The sequence below is a fragment of the Trichosurus vulpecula genome, chromosome 5, assembly GCF_011100635.1.
Source record: "Trichosurus vulpecula isolate mTriVul1 chromosome 5, mTriVul1.pri, whole genome shotgun sequence".
In the NCBI taxonomy this organism is placed as follows: domain Eukaryota; kingdom Metazoa; phylum Chordata; class Mammalia; order Diprotodontia; family Phalangeridae; genus Trichosurus; species Trichosurus vulpecula.
In genome coordinates this window covers 214,200,194-214,226,902 of record NC_050577.1, presented here as the reverse complement: position 1 = coordinate 214,226,902, position 26,709 = coordinate 214,200,194, and the positions used below count along the sequence as shown (strand labels likewise).

Sequence of the window (26,709 nt, the reverse complement as noted above, 5' to 3'; positions counted from 1 at the left end):
TAGGTAATACTTAGCTGGTTAAAAAGCATTTCCTTACAATACAAGAAAACAAGCAGTCAAAGTATTATTATCTCTATTTAAGAAATGAGCAGGCTGAGCCTCAGCCACATGAAGTGACATGCTGAGAGTCACAGAATTACTAAGTGGAAGGACATAAATTTGAACCAAAGTTTTATTATTGAACATCTTTGCAATATGTCACAAAACTTTTTCAGATATGCTACTGACTGTGTAAGATACTCTAGTATAAGGTATGGTACCTGTCCTCAAGGAGTTTATAATCTTACAGGGAAGAGAAAGCTAATATATAAAAATCAGTAATACTTAAGAAATGGAGGATAGGTTGGGTCTTCTTCCTAGTCTCTGCACATTTGTCAATCAGAATTGATGAGAAAGGAACATGAGTAAAGACAGCAATTAAATACAATAAAAAAATGCATCCTTCTTACTTTATGTAACATGGATATCCTGGTGTCATAGAACCATATATTTAGAGCTAGAAGGAACTTTTGAGGCTGTCTAATCTAGCCCTTCTCATTTTACGTATAAGGAAAATAAAGAAAAGTAAGATTAAGTGACTTATCCAGGGTCACTCAGCTAGTAAGTATCTGAGGCAGGATTTGAACTGTAGGAATGCCTTGAAGAGGTAGACCCTTGTGCTTTTACCAGAAGGTTGAGGGGAGGGACCCCAAGGAGTGTTCCACTCCTCCCTCATTTATCACATCATCACAAAGAGTGAACCAGTAGCAGACACCAAATTGAAAGAATACATCAACGACAAATACAGACAGATACAGAAAGATAACTACCTGAGGGAAGAAGCAGCTTTGAGGAGCACCAAGGAAGCATGAAGGCACCCTAGCACCAGAGAAGAATGCCATCTGTGCACTCAAGAAAGGCCATCCAGCAGACCCTGCACCAGTGCTTCACTGCATCATTCTACAAGAGAGATGTCAAACATACAGGTGCACATGGCCTACAACACTCCCAAGTACAGCCCAAACCAGATTGAAATGTGAATTGCAAATGCTTAACAAAATAAATAAAAACAATCAGACATAGATAAGGTTTATGTGTTGGTTTCTAAGTCAATATGTGGCCCACAGGGATCCTTCTATATGGGTGAGCGGCCCCTTTTCTATTGGAGTTTGACAGCACTGCTTTAGAATCAGCGCCCTCTCTTCTGTGTATCTCTGTGTGCTTGTAGGATAGTGAGTCTCTAACTTCTCATACCAACTGTTTTTACTATTCCAATTTAGTAAATTTTGTAGTTTTTCAGTTGTTTAGTCATGTCTAACTCTTTGTGATCTCATGGACCATGGCATGCAATACTATCCTAAGGTTTTCTTGGCAAATATGCTGCAGTGGTTTGCTATTTTCTTCTCCAGTAGATTAAAGCAAACAGATTGGGTGACTTATCCAGGGTCACACAGCAAAAATGTCTGTGGTCAAATTTGAATTCAGGTCTTCCTGACTCCAGGTCCAGCACTCTATCCACTGAGCCACCTAACTGCCTCCAATTTAGTAAATACCACTTTCTACAAGTTAATTGAAGTCTGTCTGGTTAGTTATCAGTGAGAAACCTATTCCCTCAGGGTTACCCCAGAAATCTGAGGGAAGTAGTTAGTCACTTTATGTGGACCCAGTCCATCTATTCCAATAGGAATTATTTCTGGTGTCAGGTCCACCATTACCCACTATGCCATGCTGCTTTACAAGGCTCAGCCCAGGGATTTAAAGCACCCATCAGGGGCAGAGCCAAGATGGCAGCTGGAAAGCAGGGACTTGCCTAGGGTTCTCCCACAGGACCCTCCAAACACCTATGAAAATGGCTCTGAACAAATTCCAGAACTGCAGAACCCACAAGATAGCAGAGGGAAGCAGGGCTCCAGACCAGGACAGCCTGAATGGTTGCTGGGTAAGGTCTATCGTGCACGGAGCTGGGAGCAGAGCAGAGCAGAGTCCAGTGTGGGCTGCGCCCAGACCAACCAGACCAGGAGCCAGGCAAGAACAGGCCCTAGCACCCTGAATCAGGGAGCTGTGGCAGTTACCAGACTTCTCAACCCACAAACACCAAAGACAACAGAGAAGGTTAGTGGGAAAAGCTGCAGGGGGACAGAGTGATAGGAGTTGGCAGTTTGGCCACCACCCCCCAGGGGAAGTGGAGGTGGTGCAGCTACAGAACTACAGCTGCAGTTGCTTCAGGTCCCAGGCCCACCTGGTGGGAGGAATTAGGTGACGGATCAGAGCAGGAGTGAAGAGCCTGCTGAAGATCTGAGTCCTGTCCAGGTGGGTGGTTCTTGGGGGAGGAGTATCCCTGGTGTGGCAGAGCTTGCTGTGTAGAAATAGCTCTGAAAATAACAGCGCATCCCCTCAAGCTTGGAACAAAGTACTCTCTACTCTGCAAGCAGTCATACCCCAACGAAAAATTCAAGGGTCAAGTAGTTGGCTGGGAACGTGGCCAGGCAGTGAAAACAGACTCAGATTCAGACTCAGACTTTGCGATCTTTATTTGGTGACAAAGAAGGTCAAAATATATAGCCAGAAGAAGTCAACAAAGTCAAAGAGCCTATATCAAAACCCTCCAAGAAAAACATGAACTGGTCTCAGGCCATGAAAGAGTTCAAAAAAGATTTGGAAAAGCAAGTTAGAGGAGTAAAGGAAAAACTGGGAACAGAAATGAGAAGGATGCAAGAAAACCATGAAAAACAAGTCAATGACTTGCTAAAGGAGACCCAAAAAAACACTGAAGAAAACAACACCTTAAAAAATAGACTAACTCAAATGGCAAAAGAGCTCCAAAAAGCCAATGAGGAGAAGAATGCCTTGAAAGGCAGAATTAGCCAAATGGAAAAGGAGGCCCAAAAGACCACTGAAGAAAATACTACCTCAAAAATTAGACTGGAGCAAGTGGAAGCTAGTGACTTCATGAGAAATCAAGATACAAAACAGAAGCAAAGGAATAAAAAAAATGGAAGACAATGTGAAATATCTCATTGGAAAAACCACTGACCTGGAAAATAGATCCAGTAGAGATAATTTAAAAAACATTGGACTACCTGAAAGCCATGATCAAAAAAAGAGCCTAGATACCATCTTTCAAGAAATTATCAAGGAGAACTGCACTGCTATTCTAGAGTTACAGGGTAAAATATAAATTGAAAGAATCCACCAATTGCCTCCTCAAATAGATCCCAAAAAGAAAACTCCTAGGAATATTGTTGCCAAATTCCAGAGCTCCCAGATCAAGGAGAAAATATTGCAAGCAGCCAGAAAGAAACAATTTGAGTATTGTGGAAACACAATCAGAATAACACAAGATCTAGCAGCTTCTACATTAAGGGATTGAAGGACTTGGAATATGATATTCCAGAGGTCAATGGAGCTAGGATTAAAACCAAGAATCACCTATCCAGCAAAACTGAGTATCATGCTCCAAGGCAAAATATAGATTTTCAAGAAAATAGAGGACTTTTAAGCTTTCTCAGTGAAAAGACCAGAGCTGAATAGAAAATTTGACTTTCGAACACAAGAATCAAGAGAAGTATGTAAAGGTAAACAAGAAAGAGAAATCACAAGGGACTTACTAAAGTTGAACTGTTTTGTTTACATTTCTACATGGAAAGATGATGTGTATAATTCATGAGACCTCAGTATTAGGGTAGCTGAAGGGAATATACATATATATAGACAGAGGGTACAGGGTGAGTTGAACATGAAGGGATGATATCTAAAAAAATAAAATCAAATTAAGGGATGAGAGAGGGAGAAAGAGAGAGATAGAACGGGGTAAATTATCTCACATACAAGTGTCAAGAAAAAGCAGTTCTGTTGGGTGGAAAGAGGGGGCAGGTGAAAGGGAATGAGTGAATCTTGCTCTCATCAGATTTGATCTGAGGAGGGAATAACACACATACTCAATTGGGTATCTTACCCCACAGGAAAGAAGGAGTAAGGAGATAAAAAGGGGGAATGATAGAAGGGAGGGCAGGTAGGGGGAGGAGGCAATCAAAAGCAAACACTTTTGAAAAGGGACAGGATCAAAGGAGAAAATTGAATTAAAGGGGATAGGATAGGAAGGAGCAAAATATAGTTAGTCTTTTACAACATGGGTACTGTGGAAGGGTTTTGCATAATGATACACATGGCCTATGTTGAATTGCTTGCCTTCTTAGGGAGGGTGGGTGGGGAAGGAAGAGGGGAGACAATTTGGAACTCAAAGTTTTAAAAGCAGATGTTCAAAAAAAAAGTTTTGCATGCAACTAAGGAAATAAGATATACAGGCAATGGGACATAAACATCTATCTTGCCCTGCAAGAAAGTAAGGGAAAAGGGGATGGGGGAGGGGAGTGGGGTGACAGAAGGGAGGGCTGACTGGGCAACAGGGCAATCAGAATATATGCTATCTTGGAGTGGGGAGGAGGGTAGAAATGGGGAGAAAATTTGTAATTCAAACTCTTGTGAAAATTCATGCTGAAAACTAAAAATATTAAATAAATAAATAATGGAAATAAAAGAACCCCCCCCCCAAAAAAAACAAGGCTCAGCCCAAAGACCGAAAGTTCGGACTCAGATGACCCAAAGTGGCATACCTCTATCCATGTTAGCTTTAAGAAGTCTGTAAGGCTCAGATCCACCCCAGTCAAAAGGATCTAGATTGATTCCTGAGCAGAAAAGTTCATGTCTACTAAACTATCACCATTTCCCTCTATATGTTCAATTTTATATAAAAAAAAAAGACCACTAGGACAGAACTTTCCCTCCTCTTCTCCAACATAAACTATGCTTTCATCTGTAACACTCTAAGATCCCAGAAGCAAGAGGGAGCTATAGAAGCATACTGCATGGGGCAGGAAATTGATGAATCTAGGTCTCCTCTTTCAGTGACTAACTTTGGCGGCTGTGTAGAGGATTGATTGAAGTGGGAGGAGGCTTGAGGCAGAGTGAAAAATCAGCAGTCTAAGAGAGTGAGGCTGTTGTCTTTGCTCAGCTGTCTCACTTAGATCTAATTCATTTGCAAGTCAAAACAACACTCTTGTGCTGTCATTGGTCCTCTCTGAGAATGAAGAACCAACAACAACAGCAAGGGGAGCAAACTAAGGCCCAGAGTCTGAGGGATTAGGTTTATTCCCAGGTATTCCTGTTTCTAGGTCCAGTATTCCATTCACTACATTGGGCTGCCTCTTATTAAAACAAAGAAGCATAGGTGGAGAAATGAAGTTGGCCAGAAACCCCCACTAAAGTCCACCTCTGATGTCCCAATACAATAGAGACGGGGCCCTGGGTTCTTAAAGTTCCACCAAAAGAAGGTCAGCTCTAGTAGCTGGTCCCAACTTGGAAAGGCTTCAAGTAGCAGTCAGTGAAAGGACTCTGCATCTGTTAGCAGAAAATTAATTTTGCCAAGTTCAGTTTAGCCTTGAGGCTCTTGTTGACTAATGGAAATAAAAATGACATGGTTCCTACCATCAAGGAGTTTAAAAATCTGCTAAGGGAGATACAGCATGTTGACCAAGTTAACTAGATTTATGAATTTAGGACCCACAGCATCTCTCAAAGACCATCTACTGAGTCACACTGTGGTCATGATTTGCATTAGTAGAGGCAGTACCAATACCGATATAAAGCAATATAGATTAAGGGCTAGAAGGAACTTCACGGGTGACCTTGTCCAACTCCATCATTCTATGTATGGGGAAACTGAGGCTCGTGAAGGTTAAGTGGCTTGTCCAAAGTCACTCAGGTAGTATTGTTATTAGCTAACATTCATATGGCCACTTTAAGGTTTTGCTAAACACTTTACAAATAGTATCTCTATCCTCACAACCCTGGAGGGTTAGGTACTATTATCATCCCCACTTTACAGCTGAAAAAACTGAGGCAGACAGAGACTAAGTGACTTGCCCAGGGTCATACAACCAGTAAGTTTCTGAGGCTGGTTTTGAACTCAGGTCTTCCTGACATCAGGTGCAACACTCTATTCACAGCACCACATATATTTTTATCAGAAAAGAAATTTGGAGAACATCTAATCCAACCCCATCATTTTACAGAAGGGGAAACAGGTCCAGAGGAATCAAATGCCTTGGCCAAAGTGACATAGGTACAATAACAAAGGCTGGATTTGACTCCAGGTCTCCTGACTCCAAATCTATGGTTCTTTTCATTACAAGTTTGGATTTCTGAAATATTTTGGAGTTACCCTAGTATTCCCCATTTACCACAGAAAGGTACCAATTACCTAAAACAGTCAAATAACAAAAGGCACTGTGGTACAGCTGAAAGTACGATCAACTTGGAGCCAGAAGGCCTGGGTTCCAATCCCAGCTTTGCCACTTACAATGTGACCTTGGACAAGCCTCCTTTAATTTATGAGTCTCCATTTTCTCATCTATAAAATGAGGGGACTGGGCAGTTAGGTGGCGCCATAGTGGATAGAATGCTGGGTTTGAAGTCAGAAAGAGTCATCTACCTGAGTTCAAATCCAGCTAGTTGTGTGACCCTGGGCAAATCACTTCACACTGTTTGCCTCAGTTTCCTCATCTGCAAAATGAAGTGGAGAAGTAAATGGCCAACCACTCCATTATCTCTACCAAGAAAACCCTAAACAGGGTCAAGAAGAGTTACCACACAACTGATATGACTAAACAACAAAATAAGGGTATTAACCCAGGAAACCTTTGAAGCTCCTTCCAGCTCTTAATCTGTGAACCTATAAATTCCTGGTAAAAAATCTCTTCATGCTTTTAAACCACTTGCTTTGGAGCAAAGGAACTGAGACACATCTAAACAGCTCATAAGAGTTTCTGACAGAAATTCTTCCCCTCTGACAGAAAGAGAAAGGGAGAAAGAAAATGCTTATGAGAGCACAGGGTACCTTAAAGGGATGAGGGCACACATCCACAGAAGCAAAACTATACAGAATGGAGAGGCCTGGGTTACCATAGAGACATCACCTATTTCATAATTCTGCTTAAGGCCAGTCCTAAAGAGAAGCTTCCTCTTTTTCATGCAATATCCATCGAAATGGATTATAAAGGGGCAACTAGGTGGTGCAGTGAGTAGATCACTGGCCCTGGAATCAGGAGGACCTAACTTCAAATCTGACCTCACATACCTGACACACTTACTAGCTGTGTGACCTTGGGGAAGCCACTTAATCTCGATTGCCCTGCCCCTCCACCCTCCAAAAAAAAGGATGGATTATTTTTAAAAAGCAGCAATAGCTGCCATTCATAAGAATATAAAGATTTATATTCCCTCATTTGATGCTCTGAAAGGGGGTGCTATTATCCTCAATTTGCAAATAAGGAAACTGAGCCCATGAGCAGGTAAGTGACTTGCCAAAAGTCACACATCTAGTAAGAATCCGAGGCAGGATTCAAAGCTGGGTCTTTCTGATTTCATGTCCAAAGCCACAGTGTCTCTCTAAAAACACCAAGATGCTCAAGGTCAGAAACTCCTCCTTTTGTATCCTCTCCATGAAAGCTCAGACCCAATAGCAGGAGCTCAATAATATAGCAACAGACTGACTTGTCAAAAACCACAGCCAGTAAAACAAGACTCCCCAAAAGTTTGACAGTCCTTTGTATTGTGTGGTGAGTCTGCTAAGTGCATTGGGGCAAGAACACCCCAGCATGCTCTGGGACCGCTGGCCAAGGCTATGAAACCCACAAGTATGCCTAATGCTGGGTCATCCTGGCTTTGCAAACTGCTTCTCATCATGATTAGATAGTCCTACAAGAATATTTGCAGCCTGATATTTTTCAAGAAAACAAACACAGCTTTCTTCTGTTGAATCTAACCAGGTACCACTAAAAGAATCATAGCTGGCATGTACATGACATCTCAAGATTTACTTTACATATATTATCTCATTTGACCTTCCAACCACCCTGGAAGGTAAGTGCAATTATTATCCCCATTTTACAGATGAGAAACTGAGGTTGAAAGAGGTTAAGTTAGGGTTTCTTGGTGAATAAATGTCTGACGCAAGATTTGAATTCAGGTTTTCCTGACATTAAGTCTACTGATATGGCCCCCTCGATGCCTTCAGGACCAAAGGGTTACATTATTTCACATTAATCTTTGTATTCCCAGCACCTAGCAGAGAGTCTGGCATATAGTAAGTGCTTAATAAATGCTTGTTTTTCTCCCTCCTGACATCCACTACCCATTACATGCTCTTTCTCCCATTAGAATGAAAACTCAGGAAAACTGTCACTTTTTGTCCTGGTACCCCCAAGCTCTTAGCACATTGTCATCATAAACCTAGTAAATACTTCATATTTTTTTCACTCATTCAATTAATGCTTGATTGACTGGCTTTAGTGTGCCTGTCCTCTGACCTCTACTTGAAGCATAAAACTCTTTTCCAAAATCCTCAACTAGACAGTCAGTCTCCCCTTGAATATGTGCAATGACAGGAGACTCACTAGATCTAATGAGACAGCTCATTCCATTTTTAGACAGCCCTTATTACTAGGAAGTTATTCCTTTTACTGAGCTGAAACCTGACTCCTTATAACTTCCATCCCACTAGTCTCAGTCCTTGACTCTGGGGCCAAGAAGAATAAGCCCAACTCTTCTCCCAGGACTTTTCTCCAAATTCATAAGGTAGTTTCATCAGTGTCTTTATATCAATCACTGTTTCGCATACTAACGCCCATTGATTGAGTCCTTCTCTAGACAAAACATTCCCAGTTCTTAGGATATAGAGTTCAAAAGGATCTGAAATATCTAGTCCAACTGTCTCATTCTACAGATGAAGAAACTGAGGCTTGGAGTCTCAGGAAACTGACTTGCCCAGGGTCACTTAACTAGTGAGTATTCCAGGGAAGATTCAAATTCAAATTCCAATTCCAAATTCAGGATTTTTTTTCACTGCTGACTAGATGTGCACCAGTTTGTCAAGCTCCTTCCCCAAATACAAAGTCCACCATTTATAGGCAGAATCTAGCAAAGTATTATCATTGTGAGCCCAGTAACCTAGGATACACATACAATGTAAATAAATATAATAATAAATAATAATAACCTATTTATATAGTGCTTACTTTGTGCCAAGCACTGTGCTATATACTTCACAATTATTATTTCCTTCGATCCTCAGAACAACCCTGGGAGCTGGTGCTGTTAGCATCTCCATTTTATAGATGAGAAAACTGAGACAAAAAGATCTTAAGCAGCTTGCCCAAAGTCACACAGATTTGAACTCGAGTCTTCCTGACTCCAAATCCAGGGGTCCATCCACTATGCCACCTTGCTTCCTGCCAATATGACATAGGACATTCATTGTAATTAACCTATTGAAAGTATTCTCATAATGTCTATAATCTAACATCACTGCAACCAAATAAATAACATCAGCAATTTACCTGGCCTCTCCTCAGTCTCCTTCACTGGACCTTTCTCCAAGTCTCATCACCTAACCGGCTTTGATATGGAACCTCATCTCTTCTCTCTACACCCACTTGGTCATCTTATCAGCTTCCACGGGTTCATTTTTCATCTCTAAGCAGACCATTCCCAAATCTGTATAGCCTATCCCAAAAGTTTTAGTGCCATTGGGAGTCTTCCTAGCTTCCAGATGGGCTAAGACTTTGGGGCTGCCTCTATATCTACCTGCAGTCTCCTGAATGCCAGTGACACATTGCTATCTGCTTCCTCAGCCTGGTTATCCTACAAGTATCACAATTTCAGCATACTTAATCCTCTTTCTCCCTAAACCTTCCCCTCCTCCAATTTTCTCTATTTTTGTGTGGGACAGATGGGTCCTTAACCTGCAGTTCACGAATTTTTCAAATATTTTGATAAGCATATTTTAATATCATTGGTCTTTATAGTCCTATGCATTTTATTTTAAGCATTTGAAGACATTATTCAGAGGAGCCCATAGACTTTAGCAGATGGCCAAAGGAGTCCACAACACATAAAAACCAATTAGAAATCCTTGGTTGAGGGAATGTTAAATATTATCCTTCTAGTCAGCCAGATTCACAACCTTAGAGTCATTCTCAACTTTTTCTTCTCTTTCATCCCCAATATCCAATTGATAGCCAAGTCTTGTCAATTCTACCTCAACACTACTAGGATCTTTCTTCTTGTTTCCATTCACACGGCACCTACCGTAGTTCAGTCCTTCGATACCTCTCACCTAAATGACTACAACAGCTTCCTCAGTGGTCTCTCTCCTTCTAGTTACTAGTTACTCCTTCTAATCAAGCTTCCAACATGAACTTTGCAAAGCATAGATCTGGTCAGTTTAGCAGGAAAAGACCTTCCTAGCCTACCTCTAGTCTCTTTAGTAACCCCTTTAATAACCCTTCTCACATTCTTTCTAGCCAAACTGGCCTATTTGCTGTTGCCAAATATGACCCAGCTCTCAGATTCCTTAACTTACGAATTCATCTCAAGTAGCACTTCTCACCAGAAGGACCCTTCCTAGCACTCTCCCTGACCTCAAATTATCACAGATTTACTTATCCTCATATATCAATGGTGTCACACTCAAATAGAAATAGAGACCACTAAACCATGTAGAAGAATCCCTGCGGGCCACATATTGACTTAGAAAACCACATATTAGCACTATCTATGTTCTACTCTATTTTTATTTAGCCCATTAAATACTTTCCAATTATATTTTAATCTGGTTCTGGGCTGCACTGGGAGTATTGCCAGCTGCAATACTGCCCAAAGACCTTGTGTTTGACACCTTTGATGCACATCCTGAATCCCCCTCCCAATAGAATATAAGCCACAAGACAGCATATTTTTCATTTTCTTTTCTTTGTATACACAGCTCCCCGTACATGACTGCTATTCACGCACTTGTTGAGGTTAGAGACATCCAAGTGATACAAAGGATATAGTTCTGGAACTAGAGTCAGGAAGACCTGAGTTCAAATCCAGCCTCAGATACATACAATCTGTGTGACCCTGAGCAAGTCATTTAACCTCTGTCTGCTTCAGTCTCTTCATCTACATAATGGGGAAAATAATAGCACATATTTCCCAGGTTTGTTGAAAGGATCAAAGGAGATATTTGCAAAGTGCTTAGTATAGTGCCTGGTACATAAGAAGTGCTATATAAATGTCAGCTATTCTTATCATTATTATTATTGACTTTATAAACTAGAAGGAAGCAAGATATTCTATTTTGTTTAATCCTTAAATAATGATTTGTTCAAAGCAAGCACCAGGAATATGGGGTTGTTTTTCCTTGGGGTTTTTCTTTGGGGGGGGTGGGATTCTGACCAAGATCAGAGTTAGAAGACCATACATTTAGAGCTAGAAGAGACCACACAGGGTATCTAATCCAACCTCTATACTTTTCAAAGGGTGAAACTGGTTTTCCAGGAAGGCTAAGTGAATTGCAAGTGGTAACACACATGGTAAACATCTGAGGCAAAATCTGAATTGAGCTGCACAGAAACCCCATTTCTACCCTACTCTGCAGACTCCCCATGGCTCTCGGGGAAGAGATTGGATAATATTGTGGGTTCTTCAATCTAATGTCTCTGAGCACTGAAACATTCTAAAATGGTCAGCCATATTCCCCAGAGTTCTTCTGAGATTCAGGACCACAAGGGCAGGAGGCAAGATGCTCCCAAAAGACACAGATACATGCCTTTAGACTTTGAAAATACAAACACAAGGATAAAATTTCCCTTGCATTCCCCTTCAGCTTCAGAGCATCTTAAATACCTCCCCCTCCCCCAACAGAGATTTGCACTGTGTACCTATCATTTGGAAATTATCCTCCTTCCCATCATCTACAAGAGTTAGCAGATTGTACGCATACACAAAATGAAGCAATTCCTTCTGGGTTTTCACAAGCATAATAGACCCATTTTTCTTCTTCCCCTTTTTTTGTTCTTTCAAAAGAGTTGTAGGCACTTTACAGTCTTAAGCAGAGCTCCCCCAATTCTGTTTACTCACTTCAGGGACAGAGTTAGTTTTGTATAAATAGATTAAATTTGCTTGATTGTTCTTTTCCAGTGAAGACTAAGTTAACGTCAAGCTTACACCAGATAGCTTTATTTGCTTCTGACAAAGACATATGGAGCCCAAATTTCTCCTTTGCTAATTCAATAACATCTGAATTAGCCATAAAAATACTCCACTGGTTCAAGTCCTCGAAGGCTATACATTCATGTCTCTCAAGTGTGTGGGTGCATGAGCCCATGTGACTCTGCCAATGGATAGCAAATACATCCACACACAATGGAAGGGAGAGAGACCCAGGATACTTCCTCCAGGTAGCTTCTGGGCAGATGGCCACAGATTATAGCATCATATGTTTAGAGCAAGACCTTCAATGTCATCTAGTACAACCCCACATTTTACAGATGAGGAAACAGAAGTGAAATGACTAGCCCACCATCACCCAAGAAGTACATGTGAGTGGTAGAATTTGAACCCAGATCGCCAACTCCAAATCTAGTGTTCTTTTCTCTACAGCATACTGCTCTGAGAGAGGGGAAGACAAGACAGGGTGGGGTGAGAAAGGAGCTTCCCCAAGCCTACCATGTGGTATTTCTTTTTTTTTAACTAAAGGGCCACTAGGTGGCACCATAGTGCATAGAGTGACAGGCCTACAGTCAGGAAGATTCATCTTCCTGAGTTCAAATCTAGCCTAAGACACTTACTAGCTGTGTGACCCTGGGCAAGTCACTTCACCCTGTTTTCCTCAGTTTCCTCATCTGTAAAAAGAATGGGAGAAGGACATGGCAAACCACTGCATTATCTCTGTCAAGAAAACCCCAAATGGGGTCATGAAGAGTTGGACTTGACTGAAAAAATGACTGGACAACAAACAGCTCTATCTACTATGGCGCCACCTAGCTATTAGTTCTGAGGGTGGAAGAAACAATCCAGAGGAGAAGGAGAAATGGTCATATTAAGATCACTCTTTTAGAAAGCCCAGTTTTATTAGCAGGTTATACGTGCTTCTCTCCCTTCCACAAAAAGCCTTGGCCCTTACCCTACTTGCCATGTCTTTTACATAACCATTTACCTTGTTTAGATGGGGAAAAAAAACATGCATGAGAGGCATTTAAAATGAATCCTAATAGCCAAGAGAATGGCGGACAAGAGAAGATACCTTAATCAGGCAGATATCTGGCCAACTTTGCAAGGTCAGGCAAAGAACTAAGCAAAAACAACCATGATGAATGTCAACACTTTAAAATTTCCTGCCATGGGAATACAGAGATGCCAACAACACCAAGGTAAATGACAATTTGGAAGAAGCTGTGAAACTACATCAGGAGGTGGGTTCACTCTTCCTTCTCTCCCTCTGTTTCTTGGTCATTCTCTAGAGCAGACGTTCTTGACCTAGGGATCACAAATGTGTGTGTATATGTGTGCATATATGTATAGAATGCACGTTTATATTGTGCATACATATACATGTATGTATACTGTATGCATTGTGAGCATGTGTCTGTATGCATGTATGTTGTACACACATATGTTCATGCATGCATGTGTGTATGTGTGGGTATCTATATTTCAAAAGAATTGCTTTCCCTTACAATCCTATAGATTTTATAGTACGCATTTTAAATCGTTCTAATGACAAGGGGTCCTCAGGCTTCCCCAGATTGCTGATGGGGTCCATGACAACAAGGATAAAGAGCTCTTCCTGTATGTGTACACATCTCTCGGCTCTCCTGATGGAAGTTGTATCAGGCAAGATGTGTTTCACTTCTGACTTCTCATTCTCAGACCCCAGGAGAGTGCCTGCCAACAGAGTAATTAGTTAATAAATGCTTATTATTACCTAAGGACCACTGCCCCCACCCCCGCCTCGTTCCAGGACCAGAGTCTCTGAACCACACTCTGAATCCAGCTTCACTGACTCCAGATTCTGTGTTCTTTCCTTGCCGACAGACAGATGAACTATATAGTAAGCTCACGGATGCTTCAGTCCAGTTTCTCTCTGGCCATAGGCCTCTTTACCCTTCACCAGGGACACTAAGTAGCCTAGGGCTTATACATATGTTCTCTTTCTCTGCCAACTGGGTGACCCAGAACTTCTGTGTCTGTAATCCACTGTTGGGATTCTGCTGAGATTCAACATTAACTGTGTGTTTAAGTGTGAGTGTGTGTGTTAGGATGATTGTTAAAAAAAAAAGCACACTCTCCATTTCTAAGAGCTATTTTCCATCATGTTAATCTTTACATTTAAAATTAAAATTGCTACCCAAACAGTTTGTGCATTTTAGTCCTGTGTGATTTATCAAAAAACCCATATCCTGTAAGGAGCTGTGGGTATATGAGAATTATTGGAATGTAGGCTATGAAAAAGGGCATGCACAAATGTCAAAGGTCCTGGAGGTTTTTAAGGGCTCATAAAGGGGAGTTGCAAGTGAATGTTCTACCTCCCCACCCCCACTCGCAATCTTAATAATATTGAAGTTTTTGAGAGTAAAAAAAATTTGCATCTCTTTCTTTTGAGCCAAAACTTCCCCAAAGCAATCAATTTACATTTCAATTTTGTGCCTTCAACAAATACACAGCCTCTGGGGGGTAGGGGAGGGGGAGAGGAAGGAGCTCTGTGAGTATAAATTCTTGGATACCAGCCACTGTAACATCCTTGCCAAGGCCTCAATCTTGAGTTCATTTGTTCAAGTGATCTGATTCAGAATCAAATGTGGGATCAGCCAGGGTCCTTTAGAAGCTTTCTCCCCAGACAGAGACTGATCCACTATATGAGAAAATCTGGGACCCAGCCGGGAATGTGGGGTGAGGGATGGAGGTTGAACAGAGATTCTGACAAGCAATGATCTGAGGTCAGGAAAGGCCTTGGGAAATAAATGGCACTGTTTCGACAACATAAAGTTAATTCCTGTCTGACTCTGCTTTGTGTCAGCCTTCCCTGACCCTTTTCTGGCATGCCCTGTTTGAATTATTTGTATGCTTCAGACCAATACAGTATCGGAAGTCCCAGACCTAATGGTATGGTCATTTCAGTCTTAAGGCAGGCCTTCCCCATCTTACTACAAGAAGGAAAATGTCCAAACCCTGTACTGCCTCAGAAAGGCCAGTTCTTACCCTCCTCAGCTCCTGTCATACCATACTCAGAGCATTAGTGAGGCTGGAGCAACTGGGACCATATCCAAGGGCGCCAACATTTAGAGCTGGGATTCTTCATCTTTCTGTGTCAAGGACCTCTTTTGTAAAGCCTAGAAACACCTCAGAACGATGTTTTTAAAAGAATAAAATCAAATACACTGGCTTATGAAGGAAATCTATGACAGTGAAATTTTTAAATGCATTTTTTTTCATCTAAGATAATGGGCTTTCTGAAATTTAGGGGGTCCATTTAAGACTCACCGATTCGAAGGATGCTAACCACACTTTCAGTTCTTCAGCAGCTGGAAATGACTAAGTTTAGCACCCAGTAAGCAAAAACACGTTTGGCTTGATCTGGACCTATGATTTTTATTCCTATGGAGAACATTCAGAGGAGAAATTCCCTCTATCAATGAAGACTGGCACCCACTCTGCAACTTATAGTGTTAAAGAACCGTCTGGGGGCACTCAGACAGGAAGTGACTGGACCAGGCTCACACAGTCAGTCTGTGACAAAGCAGACTTCAACCTGGGTCCTCTTGATTGTAAAGGCACCTCTCTATGCAAACATTGCCTCTAGTCAGGAAGAATAATTAATTAAAATAGAAAAGCACCACATAGTAGGCTTCCTACAACTCACCTCTCACCCACACATATCCCTACAGCCTCACCAGTGTTGGTCCACAGGGACCAGCATCCCAGGGTCTCTACTTCCATCTTCAGGGAACTTTGTCCCAGGGGTCTTACTTACACACACACACACACACACACACACACACACACACAGAATTTATCTTTAAAAGTGGATCAGAAAACCTTTTTTGTGCTAATCAAGGGGTAAAAATGTTTGTTATAGCTCTATGTTCATATGAAGGAAAACTAGAAGAACAGATTGCATATTTCCTTCTCTTTCCCATACTTAGGAGTTCAAGGGTATGTTCTCCAAAAATCTTAGCACATAGAGTCTGGCACTTAGTAACTGTGGGACCCTAGACAACATCTCTGAGCTTCAGCATCTTCATCTGTGAAGTGAGGAAGCTCAACTGCATGACACTCGGAGCGCATTCCAACTCTAAATCACTTATCCTAAGATCTTTATTTTACTGAGATAGGAAACTGAGTTTAAGTGACTTGTCCAAGGTCACCCAGGTAGTCCAGCAGATCTTTGGACTCTGAATGCAGAGCTCTCTCTGCTCTAGCATGCAAAGCACTTGACAGACCTTAATGTGCTATAGAAATATTAGCAAGTGTTATTGCCACTTTTGATACAAATCAAATTATATTATGAGTTAAAAACCCTGATTATTTTTTTTTTGCATTAGCTCCTAAGAGGGGCTCATTTTCCCCATTGTCATTTTCTTCTCAGATTAAATCAAGGAAAAGCTCCCCCATTAGATGAACATTTCTGAATCATAATCTGTCCTCTACCATGCTAAAAGCCATTGTGTCTCTATCCAACTCCCACCCCCCCAACTGTATTGTATTTATAATATTATGCAGATTTTGTTAACAATGAAATCTGTTCATATGCAAACAGTCCTCTGCTCTAATCAGAAACAATAATAAGCCAGTTCATACCCTGCTTTTGTATCCCAACTGATCCACCAGGGTGGATGCTTTTTAAAAGCAAGCTAATCCAGCCCATGGTGTCTGCCCAGGCTGTTTCACTCTAAGACTAGTGAATGCATTTTCAAAGCTGCATTTGACATACCACTGGAGCAGCTCCAGAAAAATCTTAACGCTTGGCTGTGGGGGGGGTGGGATGTCAAAGCATCTATTTTGTGTCCAGAAGAGGGAAGTGCCTAGGATTAAAATAAAATGGATTATGCATTTCAAAAATGGTGAATTTCCTCTTCCCCCTTTCCTTTTCCATACCTATTTTCATTAACATTGGATTTTTAGAGGTGGGATTTCTAAAATTTATCCACACCCCCGTAGCAACAACAAGAAAAAAAAAGGTAAAAAAGACTGAGTACGTTCTGTCCTTGGACCAGCCAGTCCCCATTCACTTTACACCAACCAGCTCTCCTGCCCAGAAGACAAGAATGTCGAGGATGCCACTTACTATTCAGTGGATTTCTGGAAAAGGGAAGTCAGCTTTTAGGTAGGGCGAAAGGACACTTATCCACTTCAAAATTCTGGGTTCTGCTTTTTAAAAAAAATGGATGGCAATGCAATCGGTCAGAGACAGCCTTTGAGTGGACAATTTGTGAAACTTCCATAAATATCAGAAGTGAGGAACAAAATCACTATGCTTAAGTCATAGAAACAGCATCATTGCTTTTGAGCTGGAAGAGATGTGGAAGGCCATCCCTCTCATGGACCCCAGGGAAGGGGTCAGGCTGTTTCACCATGGCTGACATAGATAGAGACCATGGGAGGGATCTCCAAGGTAATCTTACTCAGTGTCCTCACAATTACCAAGTACTTCAGAGGTCCCAGTTTCCTTCCAAGAATGAGGGTCTTGGACCCAAAGAAAGGAATCTTAGACATCACACAATCATAGAACCAGAACCAGGAGAGATCTCAGAGATGATCTAGACCAATCCCCTCATATTACAGAGAAAAGAAAACTGAGGTCCAGAAAGGAAGTGACTTACCTAAGGTCACACAACTAGCAAATGCAAGAATCAAGATTCAAATGCAGGCTCTCTGATGCTGAATCTAGTATTCTCCATGGCCCTCTCCAGCCCACGCAGATGCAGCTACACAATGTGAATGCTATTCACTTCTTTCCACAGCCACACCATCAATAATGTTCTCCTTCCTTACCTCCTCGTCATAAAATCCTAACTTCCTTAAGAGCATATTTCAGTGGTGATCTCTTATAACAGGTCCTTCCTGATTCATCCCTCCCCCCACCGCCACTCCACCCCATTAGTACTTTCTCCAATTCCAAAATGATTCTATTCACTCTTTATATTGCATATGCATCTCTTTGTACAAGTTGTGTCTTTGACATGTTCACTCCAAAAACACAAAACAAGCCCCAGAAAGAAGGAGTTGTTTTGGTTTTTGTCTTCTTATCCCCCTGGGCTGAGTATATATATGACAGGCTCAATAAATGTTTGTTTCTTTATTGAAATTAGGGGAAAATAGAATCACAGGACTTAGAGCTTGGACACTAGAAGTCACCTGGTCCAACTCCCTCATATAACAAAGGAGGAAACTAAGTCCCAGTGACATTGAAGGGACTAAATAAGATCACATGATTGGTAAGTAGAATGATTGAAATCTTAGCTACAGAAAAATTAGTTTCCATCTCAACCATTCAACTCCAACCACTGAGTCTATTTTCTCTGATTTCTGTACTAAATTAACACATACCAGCAGAAACCTCTATTGTGATCCGTAAGAATGGAGAGCAGAGAAGGGAACTGGGGTGCAGGGATGAAATGGGAACAAAAGACATCGATGGTGTTGAAGAGCTGATGGCAGAAGAGAAAGGTGGGAAGGGGAGGGCAACATCCCAGGGGGATTTACTTTTCAGTCCCTAACTGAAGCCCTCAGGGATTGCACACACTGAGACCAGATGGAGGGGACAAGATGGCAGAGGGGCCTCTCTCCCCAGCCCCAGCTGTCAGCATGAAAGGCAGAGAAACAAGCCTGGTCAGGCACCAAACTGGCACTACCCTTTTTGAGGCCTCGGGCAACTTCACCCAACCACCCAATGGAGTGTGCACAGCTCGGGAGCCCTCTACATCAACACCTGACAGGCAAATGGGGGCTTCATCAGTCATTCTAACAGAGCCTGGCCTGCATCCATCATTCGCTCCTCCATTCCCAGCTAATGAAGTCAGGGTCTCCCCTCCCCTTTCCTAGTGGTTTGCCTGAGCTTATCAAGCATCCCAATTTATTTGAGCTTCTTTATGCTTTATTTCTTTTATCAAAGATATTTATGCAAACACACACCCCAAATAGTCATGGTCAACCCAAGTTCGAAGATGCTAAACCCGGGCAAGAATAAATCAGAACCTAAACGCAGCCAGGGAGAAGGGAGGCAGGGCCAGATTGGGGACAAGAAGACCCAAGTTCTGAACTTATTTCCAGCACTTAACTACGTACATGTACATGATCCTGAGCAAAGCCCTCATAGTAGCTAAGCATATGGGGGGAAAAATCACTTTGAAAGTGACTTTAAGTATACACATACATACATATGTATATATTCATATACATATATGTATATTTACATATATACACAGGTATATGTGTATATTTACATAAGTATATGTGTGTACACCCTCATATATACCTACAGGTGTATATATACCCTTGTATGTACCTACGGGGGTAATTATACCCTTGTGTATACCTAAAGGGGTGTATATATCCTTATATATATATACATATAGGCACATATACACATTCATATACACATATGTACATACATATATATGCAATCAGCAATCTTCTTATCCTCATCTATGCTCTCCATAGGAATAGAGACTAGATGTGTGATTTCATTTGGATGGGGAACTCCCAAGTGAAGAAACTCCCTCTACCAAGGCAGGCTGGCACCAGCTCATAATCTTAAAGCAAGAAATAACCACAATAACAATTATAATACTAACCATCAGTAGGAATGATAATAGCATTTACATAACACTTATATGTCAGGCACTGTGCCAAGCACTTTACAAATATTATCTCATTATATTATTGACTTCGCAATGGGTGGGGAAGGGGCTGTAGGGAAAGAATTTGAAAATCAAATTTTTTTAAAAAATTAAAAATAAAAAACATTTTTTAACTTAAAAATTTTTTATTTGATTCACTTGGGACCCATAAATGTGATTTTTAAAAATATTTTGATAACTGTATTTCAGTATAGTTCATTTCCTTAGTAATCTGATGTATTTCATTTTAGGCACTTAAAAACAGACTGAGGAGTCCAAAGGCTTCAGCAGACTCTGCCGAAGGAATCTATGACACACAAAAAGTTAATACCACCATCTTTGAGGGTTGACTAGGTCAGTGGTATCAAACTCAAATAGACTGGAGGACCACCATGCTACAAGTTTGTGCTACTGGCCACTGAGATGTTGACTTAGAAAACCAAATATTAACATTACCTATGTTTTATTGTATTTTTATTTTGTCAGGTATTTCCTAATTACATTTTAACCTGCTTCTGACACACTCAAACGTGTTATAGCAGGCCTGAATATTTGACACTTTTGTTCTAGAGCATTGAAAGGAAAGTGTGTTGTGTATTGTATAGCAACGTATAGATGAGTTCTTACTACATTCGTCTCATGAGCTTTCTTGCACGAAGTAGGCAAGGAAGTCTAAAGAAAACATCTTTGGCTCTTAGAGTAAAAAAAAATATTAATTAAAAAACACTATTCTCTCAACTGTCACAGGACAGAGCCCTGAAATTCAAATCAAGAAAAGTGAACCCACATACTGGTTCTGACCCTTACAAACTGTGTGATCCTGAGCAAGTGATGTCACTTCTTTGAGACTCAGTTTCCCTCATCTGGAAAGACCTGGATAATAGTCAGTCAACAAGAATTTATTAAGCCCTTCCTAGAAGCCAGGCACTATTCTAAGAACAAAAAAAGGGGAGAGGCAAAAAAAGATGGTCCTTTTACTTCTGATCAGAGACAAGAAGCAAATACCAATTTGCATACAAGATATATGCAGTGTAAATGAAAGTTAATCCTAGAAGGAAGGGATTAGCAGCAGAGAGAAGCAGGCAAGGTCTCCTGCAGAAGGTAGGATTTGAGCCAAGTCTTAAAGGAAGCCAGGGGAGGCAGGAGAAGAAGAGCATTCCAGGCTTGAGGAACAAGCCAGTGGTGCTTGAGGAGCAGGGAGGAGGCCAGTGTTACTTGAGCGTGGAATACTGGACAGAACATGCATATGCAGCCGAATTCACAGGGTTGTGATGAAGGAAAAATTTTTAAACTTTAAAATACCGTAAAGCAAACCAAAGCTTGAGAACCAGTGTCACACAGGAAGCATCAGAATTTGAACTCAGGCTGAGTCTTTCCAGTGGTTCCATTGGATATTATTCATTCCCAACACCGCTTTTAGATGCTGGGCTGTACAAAGGACTTTTCTGACAACTCTAAAACATATTTCCTGGTAACTAGGCTGAGAACACTACAATAAACTTATCCAGCCTACATAAAAATAGCCACTTTTTAATGGGAATTAGAATACAACCAAAGCTTCATCCCCTGGCTGTCCCAACATTGATTGCTGACTTTGCCTCCTTCCAAATGCCAGTTTACTGTAAATGACATGCAAATGTTAATTCCCTCTGCCACCTTAACAGCTTCCTGTCTGTCCTCATCTCCAACTGTCCCTTTGCCCAGTAGTTTGGCTTCCTTCGTCATCCTTATGCTAGTGCCAAGATTTACTCTTTTGAAGGTTATTGGTATTGATTTCTCCATGCCACGGCTTGTCCTGACTCCTTAAAAGCTCCTCATTTCTCAGTGTTTGGCTGAAATGCATGATGACTGTGTGTTCCTTCCATAACCCATTAGTAATGACACTGGTTTTCTCCAACTATGTAGCACTGGATATGGGAAGTTGGCGGGGGTGGGGCGGGGAGACAGGTAGGAAGGTCTCCATAGGGAATTCAGACTTAAACCAACAACAGTGCTCTCAGCTAACAACTTTGATAACAGACAACTTTGTTAAAAATTAATTTAATAAAAAAGCTTTGAATTTAAACATAAAACTACTTTTTATACTGCCTATAGAATTTGTACAGAAGAGCTGTCAGTGGTTGGATAGAAGACAGGTGTCCAGTCATTTCAGTTGTGACTTCATTTGAGATTTTCTTGCCAGAGATACTAGAGAGGTTTGCCGTTTCCTTCTCCAGCTTATTTTACAGATGAAGAAACTGAGGCAAACAGGGTTAAGTAACTTGCCTAGGGTTACACAGCTAGTAAGCATCTAAGGCAAGATTTGGACTCAGGAAGATGAGTCTAAATCAGGAAGGAAGGAAGGAAGGAAGGAAGGAAGGAAGGAAGGAAGGAAGGAAGGAAGGAAGGAAAGAAGGAAGGAAAGAAGGAAGGAAAGAAGGAAGGAAGGAAGGAATTAGTAAGTACCTACTATGTGCCAGGCACTATGCTAAACACTTTACAAATGTTGTCTCATTTGATCTTTGTAACAACTCTGAAAGGTGCTATTAGCTCCATATTACAAATTAGGAGACTGAGGCAGACGAAGGTTAAGTGATTCATCCAGGGGTTACAGAAAATAATAAATGGCTGAGGCAACATTTGAATTCAGTTCTTCCTGACTCAAAGTCCAGTAGTCTATTTATTGTGTTATCTAGTGACTTGGAGTCAAGAAGCCTTGAGTTTGAATCCTACCTCAGATACTGACTAGCTGTGGGACCCTAAGCAAATCATTTCATGTCTCAACCTCAGTTTCCTCATCTGTAAAATAGACATAGCATCTACTCCTCAAAGTTACTACAAGGATAAAATGAGATAATTTATGGTAAATCTTCAAGGGCTCTATAAATCCTACCTGTTGCTATTATTATTATTAGAAATCTTTGATAATATTCAAGAAATTTTGTTCAGTTTGAACACCCTACTTGAGAAAAACATAATTAAAATAACACTTTAAAAGTTTTCCAATAGTCTCCCTTTTAAAAATACCTTAAAATGTAACCTTGCTCTCAATCATTTCCAAAGGGGGAAAAAATCGATAGAAGTGAAATTCTTAGAAATAAAGGAAGAGCTCAGTTAGCAGCATCAGGTGAGCAGTAGGCATCTGCACCTGAAAACAACTTCCCTGCTCATTCTCTGTTCCCCTGGATGACTGATCACAGAGTCCTCCTGGTCTTGTCACCCCCTACTCCCACAGCCTCAGAGAGACAAAATCAACAGGCCTCCAAAAACCACTATCATCAGGAAACATAACAGGAGACATGCCCACTGGACACCTGGGCTGTCTGGACTGAGTGCCTGTTGCTCATACAGAGATTTTAATCTATAATTTTTTTTCAATGGAAATACTGAACATTGCCTTCCTTGCTCCCGCGAGTAGACTAGGAGCAGTCTTACAGCTGTTAAATCACTTCTATCATTTCCTAGAACTGTGGGCAATTCTCTCTGTTCTAGGTATGCTCTAGAATTTCCCAGGAATCAAAGTCAAGCTCTTTGGCCTAGACTTTGCAGATTCATATTCTTTGACTTGTTTTAATCCAAACAAGGGTTACTCCCATTTACCTCAGTCTTTCCAATTTCACTGACACTGACTCAGCAGTCTACCACATCAGGTTTTGCCATCTGCCTGAAAGTTTCATTCTCCAGATCAGAGACTAGGATTTACCATTTCAGCTCTAGAACCCTATCTCAGGGACTGTCTTGTTCTTCTATTTGCATCCCTCAGAACTTAGAACAGCATTTTTTACATAGAAAATGGGTTTTTTTCATTCATTCATTCTTTTAGTTGGCAGTTAGACAGTTATGTTGGACATAATACTTGAATTTATCAAGGGTAATGCTTACTGTCTCCTTACCTTGGATATCAACATTCTCACAACTAGTTTTCTGTTCCATCATTTCCGGTACAAATGTCCTTCATGACAAAGAATATAGACACCCTTGAAGAACTGAGCATCGCTGCCTCCTCCCTGGTGTGTGTATACATAGAAGTGTGTGTGTGTGTGTGTGTGTGTGTGTGTGTGAGAGAGAGAGAGAGAGAGAGAGAGAGAGAGAGAGAGAGAGAAAGAAAGAGAGAGAATCAGAGAAAGGAGACAGAGACAGAGAGAGACAGAGACACAAGAGACAGAGAGAGAGGCCTCCTTTGGTTTTCATTTACTTTGCCAATTTCAGATCATTTTGAGTTAAGGCACTTCTGATATCCAAATATGCATCCTCTGGTACCTGCCTTTGCTTCCCTTGCATCAATTCCTATCTTTTTTAGCTCCAAGAAGGCTGAGTTCCCTGTGCATCCACACAGATTTCTTCAGACAATGCCCATTTTTCCTCCTCAGTGAAACTGATTTTGTTCTGTGTCTTTAGATTTTCATTCATGAGTTTCCCATCATTCCTAGGTTGACTTCCCCTGAAGACTTTTGGTCCATGGTAACCTACCTACTCTTCCTCTAAATCTTGTAAAATCTGTTTTTCTAAAAATTTCTACTTTAAGCTTCATGGTAAATTGGAAGAAATCTGGAATGGGATCAACCCAATGATGTTGCTATTTGGTGAAACAACTCAAGATGTGTGGCAGAAGTCTCAGATCTGGCAAAATCCATTTTTGGATTTTGTCAAGCCCTTCCATTTTTTTTTAAATTGCCTGCTTTGCCAGAGACCCATCCACTTGTAAATCTGATTCATTTACGTTAGGCTCATTAAAATGTATAGGCTGCTATCCCCAGCAAAGAAAAGACAAAATCTCTGCCCCAAATTATCCAGAGCCTAACTCTGAAAAAAAAATGAGGTGGAAAATAGCAGAAGTTCCAGACCATCAAGATACTGCAGTAGAGAAAAAAAGATGAAATCAGGAAGCCTTCGTGAAAGCAACAGATTTTGGAGAAGGATTCAGCTGAGAGAAATGGCATCACTGAATGCACAGGAAATGGGAAACCACTCCAATTAATGCAAACAAGGCTGACGTGCTACAGAAGCAGATGAGGATCCTTTGCAGAACTAGGGACCAGAGAACGGTTTTGTGGACTCTGCCAAACTGGACTGAGAAGAGACCCCAGGTGTGCCCTGTTGGTAGGTCCAAAAACTGAAGATCCCTAAACTCAATCCATTGTCCCTGATGCCACTTGGAGACCAATCCATTATTCATGCTTGACAGTACTAAGTGAAAGACTAATGCCAACCAGCAAAGGCATACTGAAAAGTGTGGGATCCCTCCAGTACAAGTGAAATCTTCCACAATCCTAGTCCCCCATATTCTGGGGATCTAAGTTAGTAGAGAAGTTTGGACCGGGGGAGAGGTAGGTCTATGGCCCCTGTCTGCTCTAGGGCAGTTCCCAAACTTTCACTCTCAGGACTCCTTTGCATTTAAAAAAAAGAAGGCATCTGGGCTACAATACAAGGGACAGAGTGCTGGGCCTGGAGTCAGGAAGACCAGACTTCAAATCCCACCTTAAATATTTACTATCTGTGTGACCCTGGGCAAGTCACTTAAATTCTGTCTGCATCAGCTTCTTCTGTAAGATGTGAGCAAAAATAGCACCTACTTCACAGTGTTGTGAGAATAAAATTAGACATGTGTAAATTGGATTAGTACTTTGTCTAGCACATAGTAGGTACTTAACGAATCCTTGTTTCCATCCTTCCTTTCTTAAAATTTATTGAAACCCCCCCCCAAAGAGTTTTTGTTTATGTGGTTATGTCTATTGATATTTGACATATTAGTGATTACAGTGTCTAAGTTTTATTATGAAAATAGTTTTGATCTCATGGACCTTCCCTCAGAAAGTATCTGAGGGTTCCTCAGAAATCATCAGAGGGATCCTCAGAAATCCTTGAACCACTGTCTTAGGGGTCTAATCTGGCTCCAAAAGATCCAGAATTCTAGAACCCCACCCCAATTCACACAGCATCCTCAGAAAATCCAAAGTCCTGAAAGGAAAAGGTACTTGATCCAAACTTAAAAAGAATCTGCGACACTCTGGGAGGATCTATAATTTACACAGGACTCTGAAGCTGGTCTCTAAATGTTCCAGATCAGTACAAACCTTTATAGATATGGACTGGAGAGCCCCATGTGAGTCCTAATGTCCCACTTTCCAGGACATGCATCTTGGCAGAAATGAATGCTGCAGAATGGGAAAAATGGCCACAGAAGATGCCAAAACATGGTACAACTTCCGAGCCCATCAATCACCCCAGTGTTCCTCAGACTCACAGAATATTTGCATTGGAAAAGAAGTTAGAGCATGGTGCAGTGGCAAAAGTATAAGCCTTGGAGTCAGAGGAATCCCACCTCTGACGTCCACCACCAATGTAACCTTAGAAAAGTCACTGTAACTCCCTGATCTTCAGCTCCCTATCTATAAAATGGGGCAGAGGACTGGCTGGTAGACCAGTGAGCTCTAGATCTATGACTCTCTAAACAAGTAAACTGGAATTAAAGTTTTTACTGTATAAATGAGAAAACTGGGATTCAGGGAAGTCAATGACCCAGAGAAGGCCCTCCAACTAATTTGGGCCAAAATGGAACTAGAACCCAAACCAAAACTCCAAGGCCAGAGCTCTTTTTCTAGTTTACCCTTGGCCAGTACTTAATTCATGATTTGGAAAAATAGAGTGGAAAACATACTGTTTCTAGAATCAGAGGACTTGGGCCCAAATTTCACCACTACTTGTGTGACCTTGAGGCAAGTCTCTTGGGCCTCAGTTTCCTCATCTTTTAAATTAGGAAGTTGGACTAAGTAGTCTCTGGGCTCCATTCCACCTCTGGAGACACCATCCTATGATCTCACATTGTCTTCCTGTTTACTTATATCAAAGGCCAGCTAAAATGGGGGGCTGCTCTCTTTGTGGTTATTTTACTTTTCAAAATTCAAAATTCTTCCTCCCTTCATAGCCATGCCATCCATCTTTAGAATTAGTTAAATTCAAATGCATAAATGCAATCTAAAATATTGCTGTCTGGATAGCTTTTGGTCCAAAACAGGGATGCTTTGTCACC

General features: G+C 41.2%; 1 protein-coding gene across 1 annotated transcript in view; it reads right to left on the bottom strand.

Annotated features, from left to right (window-relative positions):
• The window catches only part of LOC118851198 (ankyrin repeat and sterile alpha motif domain-containing protein 1B-like), a 169,132-nt gene extending 145,517 nt beyond the window's left edge, over window positions 1-23,615 (bottom strand). Inside the window, exons 1-2 of the mRNA XM_036760705.1 lie at window positions 23,573-23,615; window positions 13,539-13,746 (exon numbers count right to left, since the gene is read on the bottom strand). Of these exons, the coding sequence (XP_036616600.1) occupies window positions 13,539-13,746; window positions 23,573-23,615 (251 nt within the window). The remainder of the gene's footprint in view (window positions 1-13,538; window positions 13,747-23,572) is intronic.
• Between the last annotated feature and the right edge of the window lie 3,094 nt (window positions 23,616-26,709).